This window comes from Chrysemys picta, chromosome 1, assembly GCF_011386835.1.
Source record: "Chrysemys picta bellii isolate R12L10 chromosome 1, ASM1138683v2, whole genome shotgun sequence".
In the NCBI taxonomy this organism is placed as follows: Eukaryota; Metazoa; Chordata; order Testudines; family Emydidae; genus Chrysemys; species Chrysemys picta.
Window position 1 is genome coordinate 143,202,822 of NC_088791.1, and position 17,056 is coordinate 143,219,877.

General features: G+C 49.3%; 2 protein-coding genes and 1 non-coding gene across 4 annotated transcripts; 2 read left to right on the plus strand and 1 right to left on the minus strand.

Annotated features, from left to right (window-relative positions):
• Positions 1–273: 273 nt before the first annotated feature.
• EMG1 (EMG1 N1-specific pseudouridine methyltransferase) lies at positions 274–3,059 on the minus strand. Its single transcript, XM_005312029.5, has 6 exons — positions 2,922–3,059; positions 2,737–2,838; positions 2,209–2,350; positions 1,392–1,450; positions 1,076–1,225; positions 274–622 (listed from the first exon to the last, which is right to left on the minus strand). The coding sequence occupies exons 1-6, from the start codon at positions 3,057–3,059 to the stop codon at positions 509–511; spliced, it is 705 nt and encodes a 234-aa protein (XP_005312086.1). The 3' UTR covers positions 274–508.
• On the plus strand, positions 3,050–14,280 carry PHB2 (prohibitin 2). 2 transcript variants are annotated; one of them, XM_065585423.1, is made up of 11 exons: positions 3,050–3,192; positions 3,602–3,746; positions 3,860–3,944; positions 4,862–4,941; positions 5,218–5,402; positions 9,808–9,937; positions 10,604–10,707; positions 11,146–11,223; positions 12,226–12,301; positions 12,564–12,591; positions 13,643–14,280. In XM_065585423.1, the coding sequence occupies exons 2-11, from the start codon at positions 3,620–3,622 to the stop codon at positions 13,674–13,676; spliced, it is 927 nt and encodes a 308-aa protein (XP_065441495.1). In that variant the 5' UTR covers positions 3,050–3,192; positions 3,602–3,619; the 3' UTR covers positions 13,677–14,280. The 2 variants fall into 2 exon arrangements, with proteins under 2 accessions (XP_065441495.1, XP_065441492.1); XM_065585420.1 differs by lacking the exon at positions 3,050–3,192 and adding an exon at positions 3,306–3,448.
• LOC112060732 (small nucleolar RNA U89) lies at positions 11,297–11,559 on the plus strand. The gene has a single exon (XR_002889946.2). It is a non-coding gene; the product is annotated as a small nucleolar RNA U89 (small nucleolar RNA).
• Positions 14,281–17,056: the final 2,776 nt, after the last annotated feature.

A 17,056-nucleotide genomic window follows, 5' to 3' on the forward strand; every position in this document is an offset into this window, starting at 1 on the left:
CTTCAGCTGCTTTTTCTGGTGAGTGGGAGAGGTGAAACCTCCTCCCCAGGGAACAGTAGGTCCAAGGAATGTTAAATATCTGCTGTGGGAGACCTCTCTGGCTCATGTTTATCAGGCTATGGTTGAGTGACAGTTACTCTTGACTGCGCTATCCACTGCAGCTGAGGAATAGGTTTATGGTAGCAAAGGTCATAATACAGACACAGACCCTCTAGCATCTCTCCTCACCCCTTTACTCACCTGCAGTTAAAAAATTCACAGCACAAAAATGCATTTTTATCAAAAGTAATTTTAATATAAGGAGAAAGAACACCCCCAGAGGGGTGCCCATTGGCCTCTCACCATGGGAGCAGCCTGCATGGAAGGAAAGCTCAGCATGGTATGCCTTGAACTCTATCACTGAGCCTTCAGGCAAGGTTGACTCTGCTCTTTACACACACAAGTAGAAAAATAGCTGCCAAGTCTAGAAAGATCAGAGTCCTACTCCACAGAGCCAATTATGGAGGGCTCACACCACCCCCCATGCCTCCTCAAAGGCTGTGGTGATCTTGGCACAGGTCAGGGCAGCAGAGAGGGGATAGTTGCTGATGGAGATCATCTTCTCTGTATAGTTAACATTCAGCTGGGGAGAGAGAAGAATGAGGGGGGAAACAGGAAATCCATGTTACTATCCAGTCAGTTAATACCCCCAACCATTGACAATACCACTGCACTTCCAGTACTTATCACACTATGTACTGCAATCCACCCAAAACTGATATGCACCCACCCTTGAAGCAGGACAGTTACTAACTCATAACATCTTGTATCCAGGTGAAGCAGGTGGGCATGGGTGTGGCATAAGATCATAAAATTTCAGTGCAATTCTGGGAGAGGAATTGAAAGGGAATACCCCCTTAACATAAGCGATCATGCAGCAGAGCACAGGCCTTGCATCAACAGCATCCCCTCTAGTGCAGGAAAACCATGATCTATAATGAAAAGGAAACAGTCCCCTACTTCCCATGACAGGTCTACTGCTCCACCAGGCAATCAGTGATGGGAGAAGAGGTGTGTCAGCCACCACTACCCTTACCGAGCCATGGGCAAAAGCTCCCACAACAATTGCAACAGGTTCTGCAGTGGGAACCAGTTCACGCACATCTGTCACGTTGGGGACTGAGAAAGAGGTGCCTATCTTCATGCAGCCCACAGGGAGATGATCAGTCACTGGATTCTTGATGACCTGCATGGGAAAACACATTTAGCTTGAGGTTTAGAGGTGAGATCTTGGGGCTCAAAACAACATTTCTGTACAGCAGCAGAGGCTCACTTCCTAACACATCCTCAGCCCTTACAGAGCACCACAGAGTCATTAAGTTCCCCCTCAACAGTTAGGAATAGAAACTTACCTTCAACAGTTTCTGGGGCCCATCGGCTGCACGGACACTGAGTTTGTGTAGCAGCTGAACTGGTAGGAGAAGAAGAGAACCAGGAAATTCTCATGTGCCAACATTAGAGTACCTATTCTGCAGCAAGCTGAGTTGGGAAAAGCCTCAAGTTTCATGTCTGAGCCTCCTAATTTCCAATGCAGAACCTTCCCTTGGGGCAGCACCCCTGAGGCTCAGACCTGGGCTACTTTCTCTCATCCCACTCTCCCAAACTATGGCTGTGGTTTACATCCCCAGACTTGCAGAAGGTTCTTCTGCTCCGATAGGTGCAGCTTCACCACAGCAAACAGACACAGGGTGGGTTGGTTTGTTATTGCCTTCCTCTGCAGCAGGGTCAACTCTTAGTTTTAAATTACTGTAAATGGTGGATTTTCTGTAACAAACTCTTTAAATCATGATTTGAGGATGTCAGTAACTCAGCTAGAGGTTATGGGTCTATCTCAGGAATGGGTGGGTGAGGTTCTGTGGCCTGAAATGTGCAGGAGGTCAGACTAAATGAGCATGATGGTCCCTTTTGGCCTTAAAGTCTGAGTCTATATGGCTCTTTGAATCTTTCCTCAGAATTTTCAGCCCTGTATATTTATGGCTTCCTTCCATCCTGTGCTCTTTCATATCTGAAGGCCCCTCCCCCAGCCTAAGGGGAGGGAGGGAACTACTGAACCAGGGGCTCAGACAAGTGGAGGAGAGGGAAGCAAATAATAAAACAGAGACAGGCTAGAGGGTCAAAGGGTCATAAGTGGGGAGCCAGAATGGGGATGAAGCAGTTTGAACCGCTTACCCATCAGACCGCAGAATCGATCAAAGGTTCTGGGAATCCTCGTCTGGGGATTGACTTCAATGAGAACATTCTTCTGGGTGTGGATGTAAACCTGCAGCAGGCCAGCCCGGTTCAGGGGACTGTCCATGAGCATCAGGAGGCTCTTAAGAGAGAAAGCACACAATGGGGGAAGCACATGACACCAGAGAATTTGATGTTAAAAGGAAGGATCAACTCTCAGATATCAGGGTCTGGGCACAGTGAGCAGGAAGGGACTATTCTGTTGAGGAAGTGGTGAGAAAAGGATCCAAAAAGGCACAGTGGCTCTGCTGCAGCAGAATTTAAAAAAGATGGGTGTTTACGTGGGCAATGTGATTTACAAACTTTGGAAGGGCCAATCCTGCTTCAAGGAACAAGCTGATCTGTTGTTATGGGGAGTCCAGAGAAAACGTTCCCTTTGGGTGGCTTTTGCATAAGCGCCTCCTGCAGGAGCTGATTGCTGGCACAGCGACCTGGCCCTTCCTAGGACCTGCACAACGGGGGTCGTACCTGGTGTGTGATGTCGGGCCTCACCTCCCCCGGGTCCCGGCCACTTCGCAGCAGCAGCGATTTGTGTTTGTCGCAGTTCAGCAGCTCGTACGTCTTTCCAACCTGCAACCAAAGAGACGAGGAGAGAGTGAGGACAAGGCGGGTCACGGTGAGTCCCCGCCAGGCCCAGCCCCGTTCCCCGGCACCTTCACGGTCTCCAGACTCGCTCCCTCGAGAAGTATAAGAAGCCGCCGCCGCTGCCCCAGGGGCCGCTTCGTCGCCGGGGCCATCTCTGCCGCCGCGTCCCCTGCTGGTCTCCGGAGCTGCCGCGTGGGCGCCGCCATCTTGGAAGCGGCGTCACAGCTACGGCTCGTGCTCTTCTAAACCGGGGCCTCGCGCTTCCCCCAGCGGCGCGGAGAGAGAGCCTAATAATCGGCCATATTCCTAGCACTTCCGGTGTGCGAAAGGCTGCTTCCGGTAAGAGAATCTAAACATTGATGTCACGTGCCCTGTGTCCGGATATTTACCCTCCCCGCGGCGAGGGTTGTTTCCGTCCGCTATCTTTGAAGCGGGCACGGCCTCTACCCGGTTGCTTTTTTTAATCTCAGGGCGCCGTGTGGGAAAAAGGTAGACCCGTTTCCGGTCACCGGTTCCAGTCGGAGGGATTAGAAAACGGACACTTCCGGTGTCCTTTCTCCCTCTTCCTCCTCCTGTAGCGGCAACGTGGGGGCAGGTGAGGGCTGGTGAGGGGAGCGCGGGCTGAGCTCCCAGCCGTAGAGGAGTCCGCGACGGGGCCCAGGGAAGTGACGGGGCGGTTTGGGGGAGGGGGACTGTCTGTCTGTCTGATTTACGCGGCTGCCTATCTGTCCGTCCGTCCGTCCCGCAGCGCCCGACCGAGCTCCCCATGGCCCAGAACCTGAAGGACTTGGCGGGGCGCCTTCCCGCCGGGCCGCGCGGGATGGGCACCGCCCTCAAGCTGCTGCTGGGAGCCGGCGCCGTCGCCTACGGGGTCCGCGAGTCGATCTTCACCGGTGAGTTCGACTGGCCCCGTTCTCCGCACACCTGCCCCATGTTCCACTTCCCCCCCGGCCCTGCCCGCGCTCCACCCCCGGCCCTGCCTGACTGCTGCCCGCTCTCCCCACAGTGGAAGGAGGCCAGAGGGCGATATTCTTCAACCGCATCGGTGGGATCCAGCCAGACACGATCCTGGCGGAGGGGCTGCACTTCAGGTAAGGAGGCAGAGGTGCTTGGGGGGAGGGGACTTATGGGGTTTTATCCACATCCTTAGATTCCTTTTGAGCCAATTTGCTCTTGCAGGTAAAAGATCATTTTCCTCGTTCAAACCAAGATTTTCACTGCTACCCCCAATAAGTTCTTTCTTGGAAAAGCAGCCTTAATCTCAGGAGCAGAGACATTCTTGTAGTTCCTAAATCCTAATTTAAAACAATCTCCTATCTAAAGATCCTGCTGTAATCCCAAAAGGACCTGTGCTGCTGACAGAGCTTTGCAGGGTACCAGCCACATGGCAGCAGCAAAGTTGGGAACTTGTAGCAATGAGGTGGCAACATCACAGCTAAATTGAGATTGTAAAATAACTGTATCACATGTGACACACCCACTTTCTGGATTTAAAAAATAGGGAGAGAATACAAAAAATCCACTTGTTGTAATGTCATCATCAAAACAGGAAAAAGTTAAAGTTTTTAGCAGAAAACATCTGAGGTAACAACTCAGCTGCCCCATTAGTACTGATCTACCTATGGTACTTCTGGGGGTTTAGTCCCCATTACTGTAGAACTTAAGCTCCTCGTATCACAATCTTTGATGTATTTATCCTCACTATGCCCCTGTGAGGCAAGACGATGCTATTATCCCTGTTTTACAGTCTGGGAACTGAGGCACACAGAGACTGACTTGCCCACGGTCATGCAGGAAGGCTGTGGTAGAGAAGGCGTTTGTGGTCTTCCAGGTCCTAAACTAATGCCCTAAACATGGTTTCATTCTTCTCCAATATTTATTCAGTCCTTGGATTCACTGTTCCCCCTGCCTCCTGTTGCACACATGTACACTCTCCGTCCTAATCTCCTTTCCCTCCTTCGTGATACCTCTGATTGTATAACATGTGATTTTGTCCTTGGTTTTTCAGAATCCCCTGGTTTCAGTATCCAATAATTTATGATATCCGAGCTCGACCCCGAAAAATCTCCTCCCCAACGGGCTCCAAAGGTGAGACCATCTACTTGACCAGGACAGGAGAAGGGACACAGTCCTTTGCCCATTGTTTCTGTATTAGCCCAGTGGTAGAATACTAGGGTGTTTGTGGAGCCTAAGCAGTGGACTGGAATAATGGGGGTGGAGCTGCAAGCCAGGAATAAGACTTTAGCAGAAAGTAGGGACTGGAGTAGTGGTCTGGGGTCTGCAGATTTAGGGGTATTGGCAGAGCTGGTGAGAGCCAGGCTGGGCTTTGGGGATGTAGTCAGTATGTGATTCTCTGTCTCTTAGATCTGCAGATGGTGAACATTTCTCTGCGTGTCCTTTCACGCCCCAATGCTGCAGAGCTGCCTAAAATGTACCAGCGCCTGGGTCTGGACTATGAGGAGCGGGTCCTTCCTTCGATCGTCAACGAGGTGCTCAAAAGTGTTGTGGCCAAGTTCAATGCTTCACAACTCATCACTCAGCGAGCTCAGGTCTGTTCATTATCCCATGGTGGGGGATCTGAGATGCTAGAGCCTGCCTGGAGTTAGCTTACTCCCCCCCACACTCCCACTCCAGATGCACAGGATGGACAAGGGACAGAGGCTAGTGTGGAAGGATTAGCCCTTTGGCACCAGGGTCAGAGTCACTTTTCTGCCAGGTTCAATGATGGCAGATATCATGAGAAACCTCAACTGGCTTCTGGTGAGTGAGGAGGAGCCCGTGGTCCGTCCAGGTACATGTTGGGACCAGAGACACAGGGAAATGGTAGGAAAGAGATCCTGGAGGCCAAATGTAAACTCCTAAGGAAGGAGACATAAGGTCAATCTATACAAGTCAGTCAGACTAGACTGAAGAGATGGCAGAGCACTGCTGTATCTACAAGATTCTATAGAATCCAGCGAGATAAAAATTCTCATTGGCCAGGACCACACCATTGAATCTCCAGGGATACAAATCCCAAGATGTAAGAATATATTACTGGCCTCCAGATCAAAAAGAGGAAATTGAGTGCACAATGTGGAGAAACATCAGAGGCAGGAAAACTTAATGAAGATAATGGGGGATTTCAACAGCCCACACACAGCCTGGTCCAATAGCACAACGGGACCAAGTTTTAGAGAAGCAATTGATCAACATTTTAAGAGAGCTGTTCCAAGAAGCAAGTTCTAGACAGCACAAGAGAAGAAAGAATACTTTCATTTTAGTCTTAAGAAACTGATAGTTAAGTCAAGAAGTGACAGTAGCTGAGTCACTAAGTAATAGTGACCACAGTATAATAAGGCTCAACATCCTAGGGGCAGTTAGGGTACCAAAAAGTTACACTAAACTTTAGAAAGGGAGATTTCAATAAAATTAGTAGGTTAGTCAAAAGGCCCTTTTAGAAGTTAAATGATAAAAGTAACGGAGGTAAAATCCCAAGCGGTAAAATTGATGCTACTTATAAAAACAATAATTGAGAAGACATGGGCACTGTTGAACTGAAAGGGATCCAGAAAGGCAAGGAGTGAACCAATATAACCAAATAAGATTCAAGATGCTATTCAAGCCAAACAAAAATCTTTCAAAAGTTGGGCCTAATGAGGCCAATAAACAGGAACATAAATTATAGCAAACAGTGTGTAGGAGGGAAATTAGAAGGGCCAAAATAGAGTTTGAAGAGCAAATAGTGAAAGGCAAAAAACAAATGAGATTCTTTCAACATATCAGAAGCAGGAAGCCTGAGAGAATTGGTGAGTCCCCTGGATTATCAGAGGTTAAATTTACAATTAAGGAAGATAAGGATTTGGTTGAGAAGTTGCATGTTTTCTTTGCATCAGTCTTCAGCACTAAGAATGTTGGAGGGATTCCTACCATGATCTGTTCTTTCCTGGTAGTGAAGATGAGGTCTGTTCCGAATTGATAATTTAAAAGGCAAAAAATCACCAGGCCCAGCTGGTTACGGAAGGAATTTCAGGATGAAGTGGCGGAGCTGCTAACAAATATTCACACACTCATTAGCAGCCTCTGCTCCAGAGAATTGGAGGATAGAAAATGGTGTACTTGTATTTAAAAAAGACTCTAGGGGTGATCTGGGGAATTACTATGCAGTGAGCCCTATATCTGTGTCTGGCACACAGGTTGAAATGATTATAAACAAAACATCTAGAATTTCATGATCTGATAGTGTCTAACCTGCGCAGATTCTGCAAAGGAAAATCATGTCTCATACATCTCAGAATTACTTGCACATGTAAGGGACATAGTGGAGAAAGGGTTGACATTTATTTAGACGTTTAGTTGTGTAGAAAGAATAGTAAATATGGCAGGCGACCAGCTTGGCTAAACAGTGAAATCCTTGCTGATTTTAAACGCAAAAAAGAAGCTTACGAGAAGTGGAAGATTGGACAAATGACCAGGGAGGAGTATAAAAATATTGCTCAGGCATGCAGGAGTGAAATCAGGAAGGCCAAATCACACTTGGAGTTGCAGCTAGCAAGAGATGTTAAGAGTAACAAGAAGGGTTTCTTCAGGAATGTTAGCAACAAGAAGAAAGTCAAGGAAAGTGTGGGCCCCTTACTGAATGAGGGAGGCAATCTAGTGACCGAGGATGTGGAAAAAGCTGAAGTACTCAATACTTTTTTTTGCCTCTGTCTTCACGAACAAGGTCAGCTCCCAGACTGCTGCACTGGGCAGCACAATATGGGGAGAAGGTGACCAGCCCTGTGTGGAGAAAGAAGTGGTTTGGGATTATTTAGAAAAACTGGACGTGCACAAGTCCATGGGGCCGGATGCACTGCATCCGAGGGTGCTAAAGGAGTTGGCGGATGAGATTGCAGAGCCATTAGCCATTATTTTTGAAAACTCATGGCGATCGGGGGAGGTCCCAGATGACTGGAAAAAGGCTAATGTAGTGCCCATCTTTAAAAAAGGGAAGAAGGAGGATCCGGGGAACTACAGGCCAGTCAGCCTCACCTCAGTCCCTGGAAAAATCATGGAGCAGGTCCTCAAGGAATCAATTATGAAACACTTAGAGGAGAGGAAAGTGATCAGGAACAGTCAGCATGGATTCACCAAGGGGAAGTCGTGCCTGACTAACCTAATTGCCTTCTATGATGAGATAACTGGCTCTGTGGATGAGGGGAAAGCAGTGGATGTGTTATTCCTTGACTTTAGCAAAGCTTTTGATACTGTCTCCCACAGTATTCTTGCCACCAAGTTAAAGAAGTATGGGCTGGATGAATGGTGGATAGAAAGCTGGCTAGATCGTCGGGCTCAATGGGTAGTGATCAATGGCTCCATGTCTAGTTGGCAGCCGGTTTCAAGCGGAGTGCCCCAAGGGTCGGTCCTGGAGCCGGTTTTGTTTAATATCTTTATTAATGATCTGGAGGATGGTGTGGACTGCACTCTCAGCAAGTTTGCAGATGACACTAAACTAGGAGGCGTGGTAGATCCGCTAGAGGGTAGGGATCGGATACAGAGGGACCTAGACAAATTAGAGGATTGGGCCAAAAAAACCCTGATGAGGTTCAACAAGGACAAGTGCAGAGTCCTGCACTTAGGACGGAAGAATTCCATGCACTGCTACAGACTAGTGACCAAATGGCTAGGTAGCAGTTCTGCAGAAAAGGACCTGGGGTCACAGTGGACGAGAAGCTGGATATGAGTCAACAGCGTGCTCTTGTTGCCAAGAAAGCTAACGGCATTTTGGGCTGTATAAGTAGGGGCATTGCCAGCAGATCGAGGAACGTGATCGTTCCCCTTTATTCGACATTGGTGAGGCCTCATCTGGAATACCGTGTCCAGTTTTGGGCCCCACACTACAAGAAGGATGTGGAAAAATTGGAAAGAGTCCAGCGGAGGGCAACAAAAATGATTAGGGGTCTGGAGCACATGACTTATGAGGAGAGGCTGAGGGAACTGGGATTGTTTAGTCTCCAGAAGAGAAGAATGAGGGGGGATTTGATAGCAGCCTTCAACTACCTGAAGGGGGGTTCCAAAGAGGATGGAGCTTGGCTGTTCTCAGTGGTGGCAGATGACAGACCAAGGAACAATGGTCTCATGTTGCAGTGGGGGAGGTCCAGGTTGGATATTAGGAAACACTATTTCACTAGGAGGGTGGTGAAGCACTGGTGCAGCCTTCTCTGGATACTGTGTGCAGTATTGGTCACTCCAACTCCAGTGGATATTGTGGGACTGGAGTGGGTTCAGAGAAGTGATGAGAATGATCAAGGGCCTGGAAAAACGAAGAGACACAAAAAGATTGGGATTGTTTCCTTAGAAAGGAGACCTAACAGGGGACATAAGTCTACACAATAATGACCCCTGTGGAGAAGAGATCAGGAACTTCTCTTCTCCCTGTCTCAGAACACAAGAACAAGGAGGACTCTCAATGACATTGAAAGTGACTAAACTGAGGAAATCATTGCCACAGAATGTCACTGAGGCCAAGAATTTAGCAGGATTGAAAGAGAGTGGCTATTCATATAGGTATCAGGACTATCCAGAGTTAGTTAATGGCAACACACATTTTGAAAGGGATGTTAAAAGTTATGCTTCAGAGTTGAAGCGGATCAATGACTATTAGAGACCAGGCTGAAACCTAACATGGTCACAGTTTTCCACATCTGCTGGCTGCAGGGTTTCTTATACTTTTCCTTGAAGCAGCTGGCCCTGGCCACTGTCAGAGACAGGGTACTGGACTAGATGGACCGTGGGTCTTGGTCTGGCAATTCTTTGGTTCCTATGCAAGGGTCCTGTGCTGCCCAAGCATCCTCTCCTTATCGCCTAGGATACTGGGAACTAGGGTCCCTAGGAAGTGGGTTGAAGGGGAGGGGGCAATGATGCTCTGGAGGGAATGGTAACTGGGAAGAGATCTGTGAGTTAGTCATGCCCCTCCTACCCACTCTTTCATTTCAGGTCTCTCTGCTAATCCGACGGGAACTGACAGAGCGAGCCAAGGATTTCAGCCTCATCTTGGATGATGTGGCCATCACAGAGCTAAGTTTCAGCCGCGAGTACACAGCGGCTGTTGAGGCTAAGCAAGTGGGTGAGTTGGTGCTGCCCTCAAGCCTCAGCACAGTGTTAGGGGATGAGTGCTGCAGGAGCGACCCTTCTGTTTTGGAATCCTCAGCCCATCTGCCTCTGTGACAGGTGAACTCTGGAATCCTACTGGGACCGTTAGCCACAGGCAGTTCCATTCCTTTCCTTTTCATATAAGGAAATTCAGTGCCGAAAGTTTTGTCTAGAATAGCACTAACATCACGTGGATATAATCACAGTCAGGTCTTGCCAAAGTCTGGCTCCTTTGGTCAGCATCCAGAACCTGTGTATTTGATGGGCAGCATTTGAAAGTGCTTGGTCATGGAAGATGGACTAGAAGATTCTCCATTCCTGCAGCAAGCCTGAGTTCCTATTGCTTCAGAGAGCTACGCTCAGTTCCTGACTATTAATGTTTGTAGCTGTATTGTGGTTGTGCCCAGGGGCCCCAGCCTCCCTGTGCTAGGTACTGCCAACACGTACATTGGCAGTCCCTGTGTCAAAAAATGGACAATCTAAGTAAATGACTAGCTGGGCAAGGGGTCGGGATACCATAACTTCAGGTCCTGAAGAGTACGAGCTCCAGGGAATAGACTGTAGGAAAGATCCTGCCATGGGATTTGGAAGGATGGAACCTGGTTCTAATGTCTCTGGTTTTGGCCTTTTCCCTCCCTAGCCCAGCAAGAGGCCCAGCGAGCCCAGTTCCTGGTGGAGAAGGCCAAGCAGGAACAGAAGCAGAAGATTGTCCAGGCAGAGGGGGAAGCCACAGCTGCCAAGATGATATCTTTTTCATGCCCTGTGGATGTGGTCGGGGAGGTGTGCTGGACATAGGGATTCTGGGAGTCTGTCTCAGCCCACGGTACACATACTGGAAGCCATGTGATGGATTGAAGGCAGGTGTGACTTGCCTTCTTCTATCATTTGTCCCCCTTCCCTGGGCAGAACATGGGGGCTGTCTGCATTGGCCTGTGATCTTGGTGATAGGCTGGAGCCTCCATTCCCAACTGATACCTACTTGATCTACATCAAACTTTCAGCTACGGCCACTCAGTCCCATTGCCTTTGGCTTGGGGAGGCTTGTGCTGTCCCATGAGGTCAAAGGTCAAGCTGATTCAGTGAGCATTGTTTCAGAGAGAATCCGGTGACACTCAGTTAGGAGGAGGAAGCTGGGTGAGGGTCTGTTAGCAGATTTCCCCCTTAACTTACTATCGTCCTCACATTGGTGAAGCCTTGAGCAAGAACCCAGGCTATATCAAGCTGCGCAAGATCCGAGCTGCCCAGAACATCTCCAAGACAGTAAGTTAGGGGGCTAGGGTTGTCTCATTCCCCTTCACTAACTTGTTTGCACTCCCCACACCCATTCCAGAGGCCATGTGATGAGTCTAAGGCGAATGTGATCTGCTTCCTCCTGACCTTGTCCCTTTGTACCCCCACCCTTCTGGTCAGGGTGGGGGTTGTCTGTACTGATCTGTGATCTTGGGGTGGGGGGGAGGGGAGAGCTGACCCCCCCCCCCCACACCATAAAGCCAGATCTATATCAAACTTCAGCACCCCATACCCAGCCACAGCCACCCAGAGGCCCCAGTACCCTGCGGTCTGGGAAAGTGGGCACATGCCTGCTTGGGGGTCAAAGGTCAATGTGATAGGAAGTTGAAATGAGCACTAGTTCTCAAAATCTGATGGCACTGGATGTGGGACATGGCTTTGTCCTTATTCAAACTTGTACTACTTGAACTAAGATGTGCTATTATACCAATACAGAACACCATGTAGACACTCCTAATTTGGTTGTAAGCGTGGCTTATATTGGTTCACTGAACCCAGTTCTGTATTGATTTATGGTAAATCAACATAAACCAGGTTTAAATTAGACTAAGAATGTCCACACATGACTTTGCACCAGATTAACTCAATCTGTGCTTAAACGGAGTTTAACGTTTAACTGGTGCAGCCTCAAATATCAAGGCCTCAGTTAGCAGGTGTCATAGAAATGTAGGGCTGGAAGGGACCTCGAGAGGTCATCTAGTCCAGTCCCTGTACTCAGGCAGGGCCAAGTAAACCTAGAGCATCCCTCACAGGTGTCTGCTAATCTGATGGGGATTCCCCAACCTCTCTTGGAAGCCCCTTAACACATCATCCCCTCCCAAGGACTCAGGCTACACTCAACAGCACAGAGTCTGTCCCACTCAAAAATGTGTGCGCAAGGTGGCAGTTGTGTGGAGGGGTCTCATTCACTCCATCCCTTTGTGAACTCGCTCCCACTGCAGCCACCCTGCCCTCACTTGGTCTCTCTTCCAGATTGCGGCGTCGCAGAACCGCGTGTATCTCACAGCTGATAACTTACAGTTGAACCTACAGGATGAGGGCTTCACCAGGTAAGGGGGGCAGTGGTGTCATAGAGGCTCCAAATAGCTCCAGAAGATGGATTCCTCCTTTTCCCCCAAACTAACATTCACATAGAGAGGGAGCGAAAGGTGTTCTGAGCCCCAGAGATACCCCTCTGGAGCTTTGTCCCGCTGAATCACATTTCTCTTGAATGGGGTGAGTCCATGGATAGCATGGGAGGGTCTTCCTTATATTTCTAAAGCTCAGGATTCAAATCAAGTTAAATCTAATTGTTTTTCTCTTCTCTTTTTGGCTGCCTCTCCTGACATGCAGAGGAAGGTAAGGCACAGATCACTTTGTGTGAGCCCTTTTCCATCACATGGGAGGCACGGCTGCTGGGTATCGCCGAGTTTCAGGCAGCAAGGGGGGTATGCCATATGGAAGAGGACAGTCCAGTGGTTTGAGCACTAGCCTGAGACTTGGATTCAACTCTCTGCCCTGTCACAGACTTCCTGTGTGCCCTTGGGCAAGTCAGTGGGAGTTTGGTGCTTAAAGACCTATGAGGATGTAGGCCAGCTGTAAAATGGGGCTAATAGCACTGCCGTAGCTCTCAGGAGTGTGGTGAGGACAAATACATCACGCTGTGAGGTGCTCCAATACTGGGGTAATGGGAGTGAGATAATACCATGGATGGATGAGAGAGGTTGGAGGCCAGATGGGTGGTGAATCAGTGTTTTTAGCAGCATGGTCAGTGCAGGCCAAGATGGGATCACGGTGGGTTCCTGAAAGTGGAGGAGACAAGCAGGTGGCGTGGAGAGCCCAGACTGAGGAGGGGTGGGATCATGGAAGGAGGCAGTTGGCATGGGAATTGCATGCTGTGGGTGTGTTTGGCTGCTGCAGGGGGGTGAGGGGGAGGGTATTTCTCCATACAGGATCCCTTTCTCCATAGACTTTCTCCAAGCAGGCTGAAACTCCCTCCATGCCCTCAAAGACTTAGTGTTTATGGTGATCTCCTGGGCCCAGAGTCTGTCCCCCTGCTGAATCCCACGTGTGACACAGGGGAAGGCCAGCCAGTCTTCGGGGGCCTAGTTAATGGGTTAACATTAGCAGGGGGCCTGGTAGTCCGGACTCCTGGGTTCTGTTTCCGCTGTGGCCTTGTCTAGTTGTGTGATCTTGAGTCATTTCCTCCCTCTGCCTTTATTTCTGCCATTGCAAAATGGGTTGAATTTTTACCTCTCCCAGGGGGCTCATGGAGCTTTTAGAGACATGCTAGTGAAGCCAGGGCTGGAGGCCAACTTTTTTCCAAATGTCAGGCTGGATCAGCGGTTAAACTGTACCCCCTGCATGTGTGCCTTCCAGACTATAATGTCTCATTCCTCTCTCCTCACAGTGACAGCCTCCTGACCAAACCGGGGAAGAAATGAAACTGCTAGAACCATTCACACCAACTGGCAGAGCAAGATGTGTGAGTGACCTTGGCGATCTTCCCTCACCCAAGATTCTCCCTCTGCCTGGGCCCTCTGCTGGTGCCTGTTAGTTTTCACTGATTGTTCTCTCTCACTTACTTTGAAATTCCCAATGCAATGGCCAAGCTGGTACCCAATCCCCAGTGTTGGGAGCCATCTATGCCATTGGGCTTCACCAGTTGGCTAGTTTAATTCCTGCTTCATTTGGGTCCTATTAAATCCCATTTGGTGGTTTTAAACTCGGGCAGGGGCAGGCAGTGTGAGCCCTTGGGAACCTGTTATTCACGCGCTGCCTCTGCTAGTGCTTGGATTTTTATAGGACTAGAATCGTAACTGCTGTGTCTGCCAAGCCTGTGAGGCCTTTGTTTTGGTACCAGCACCTAGCTTTCAGTTCAATGAATCTCTTGTTAATTTCTCTTCCAGCCCTCCCTTCCCCATGGGAAAACTCTTGAACGGAGGTTTCATGGGGCTCATGCCATTTTTGGGCTCTCAGATCACATAATTTTATCTGCTCAGTGATTCTTTCAAAAGTTTGTAAAAGTAAAAAAAGAACCAAAACTTGTCCCAGGTGTGTTTAGTGTGGAAAATGAGTTCTGCGTTTCTTTTGGTTTAGAAGAGGGGCTTGGGGGTGGCAGTGACCAGGACCAAGATGGTAGCGGGGATGGAATGTGAAACCCTCATTGTGTTAGGGGGAGTGATGGATGTAAATAATGCATGAAGCTCTCCTGCCAGCACACTTGGGCAGGGTCACTCTTGTATCCCAGCCTGATACACTCTGGAGCTGAGCTCATAGCAAGACCTACATGGTTAGAAGCTGCTTCATCATCTCCCTTCCTAAGCATCCTCTATCTAAGTTTCACACCTGCTTCATCTATACATATGTTCTCCATTACTTGACGTGCACAGAGCCGGTTCCACTGCCTTTTCAGCTGCATGAGCCAAGAGGATGAAAAAAGCCCCACAACAGCAAGACTGCTGCTGTGAGCACTTCCTGCAGAGCATGCAGCTTGGGAGGCTGGATAAACAGAGCTGTATTTAATACAGCCCTCTCCCTGCTTTTCTTGCTCAGCACAAACTGGATTTAGGATGGTGAGCCCCCTTGGTCCCTCTGCTCCTCTCAAACCTCTGAATTAAATGGTCTCCTTTTATTATTTTTCCTATAGGAGGCCTACACAGGATCTCCCATCCCATCTCCTGCTGCAGGGGGAATAGGGTGGACATTTGCTGGGCACTCTGTATAGTGCCAATATTTAAGCTGCTTCCTTCCTAAGTGGAGTTTCGCAGTGTTCTGGGCCCTGTTTAGCTTTCCCTGCGGGGGAGGAGAGGGTTGGCTGAAATTAACCATGCGGACAAAGCAGAGTTTTATGGACTTAAACTCACTTTCCTGCCTCTGCACCTTGTGCATGCTGGGAGTATTATCCCCATTTCACAGAACAGGCAACTCATCAGCCTCCGGCAGTAGAGCTGGACTTAGAAAACAGCCCCTTGTTCTTGCTATTTCTGGACTTTGTTTATTTGGCCACTTCTTGACCTCTGCTTCTGGCATTTACAAGTGACCTGCTTGTGACTAAATGTCAGCTCTACAGGGGAGCTGTCTGAGCTGTAGGCAGCCAGCTGGGCTGGAGCTTGTTTTAGCTATGGGGCCTTCAGTTGCAGTATGAGTGGCTTGGCCTTGCCACAACACAATGGCCAAAAAGCTATGGCTAGATTTGGGTGGCTGTCGGGTTAAAGTATGATGATTCTAGCCTCTTGAAAGGGTTGGGGGCGGTGTCAGTCCTGATGAGTTCAGTTTCTGGAACTTCATGTGGAAAAGGACTAGAACTTTCCTTTCCTCTTTTGAGAACGCTGCGATGGTAGGTTCCCCAACTCAAGGGCAGCCTCAAAGGGAAATGCCATAAATATTAATGGGGATGGTGAGCCGCTGAACTGTAGGAGCCCCATGCTACTTGACAGGAAAGTGGGGCTCTGCCTGTTAAGGATCCCCCCTTTGTTTTCCATACAGTGATGAAAACTCAAAGGGCAGTTAAAACGATCTACTCCAGACTGCTGGCTGGGAGAGCCTGGAACTGCAGCAGCTCCCCCCCAGCTCTCTTGAATCTCTCTTTTTGTAGACTGTCCACTCTAGAGGGGGAGGAGTTGCCCATCGGCCCTGCTGCTGTGCAGTGCTGTGCAATGTGGTGCTAGTGAGAGGGGCACTAGCAGGCAGAGATCCAGATGGTTCCTAAAGAATTGTCAGTGCTGCACAGATGGCAATTGACTGGTGAAAAGTATCTGTGAGGATCAGAGTAGAGCGCTACTGCAGAGAGTCTGTCTCCACACCCCACCTTAGCGGTATGCGGCAAAGTGATGCCAGAGCTGCTGTTCAGGGGATGTTGTCACGGCCAAAAGTATAACAGTTCAAAAAAGAACTAGATAAGTTCATGGAGGATAGGTCCATCAATGGCTATTAGCCAATGTGGTCAGGGATGCAGCACCATCCTCTGGGTATCCCAGAGCCTCTGACTACCCGAAGCTGGGACTGGATTGGATGATGGGATGGATCACTCAACAATTGCTTTGTTCTGTTCAGGCCCTCTGATGCATCTGGCACTGGCCACTGTTGGAAGACCGGCTACAGCTCTAGACAGATCATTGGTCTGACCCAGTGTGGCCATTTGTGGCGCTATCTCCTTTTGTCATTCCCCAGCCTGGAGTTTCAGCCTGGCACCAAGACCATTAATTTACTGGACAGTTAGCGTTGGGTTAAAGAAATGGGGGCATCTAGCCCAGGGCTGGGGCTTTGGCTGTGGCCTGGAATGGAGTGCACGTGGAGCTGGAGAGGGACAGTATAGCTCCTCTGAGGGTCAGGAATGCAACTGCCACTTTACACTGCCTTACTCTGCAGCTGCTTCCTTCCTTCTGGTTTCTGTTCCACAGTGCTGGTTATTCAACAGCCTGGGGAGCCTCAGAGCTGTTGTTTCAGCTCCCCTCCTCCAGCTCAGGGCTTCCCTCCCTGCCCGATAGTGGTGTTGGGGCAATCAGTGGTGAACAGTCACTTCAGTCAGCGCTGCCCTTTCCTCCTCACTACTTCTCCCATTCCTGGCTTTTGCTAGAGCCCCCAGCCGACCTTTGCTGCACCCTGCCTCTCCTGGGCAGAATCAGCCCTTTGGTTCAGCAAAGTACCCATCAGTGTGGAAAGTGACAACCCCTTCCTGGCAATGCTGCTTCCACTGACATCACCACCTCCACATGAGGCATAGTGTGTACGTCAATGTAGTTATATCTACACATGCTGTATTACTTACATGGGCTGTTAGCCCCAGCTGGGCTGAGGCTCTCCTCCACCCCACACCCCCACC

Coding starts and splice junctions, on each gene's coding strand:
- PHB2 (XM_065585423.1), top strand. CDS start 3,620: ATGGCCCAGAACCTGAAGGACTTGGCGGGGCGCCTTCCCGCCGGGCCG. Junction 3,945..4,861: donor GCGGAGGGGCTGCACTTCAG/GTAAGGAGGCAG, acceptor TTGGTTTTTCAG/AATCCCCTGGTTTCAGTATC. Junction 12,592..13,642: donor CTCCTGACATGCAGAGGAAG/GTAAGGCACAGA, acceptor CTCTCCTCACAG/TGACAGCCTCCTGACCAAAC.
- EMG1 (XM_005312029.5), bottom strand. CDS start 3,059: ATGGCGGCGCCCACGCGGCAGCTCCGGAGACCAGCAGGGGACGCGGCG. Junction 1,451..2,208: donor TCGATTCTGCGGTCTGATGG/GTAAGCGGTTCA, acceptor TTCTCCTACCAG/TTCAGCTGCTACACAAACTC. Junction 623..1,075: donor GAGCTTTTGCCCATGGCTCG/GTAAGGGTAGTG, acceptor CTCTCTCCCCAG/CTGAATGTTAACTATACAGA.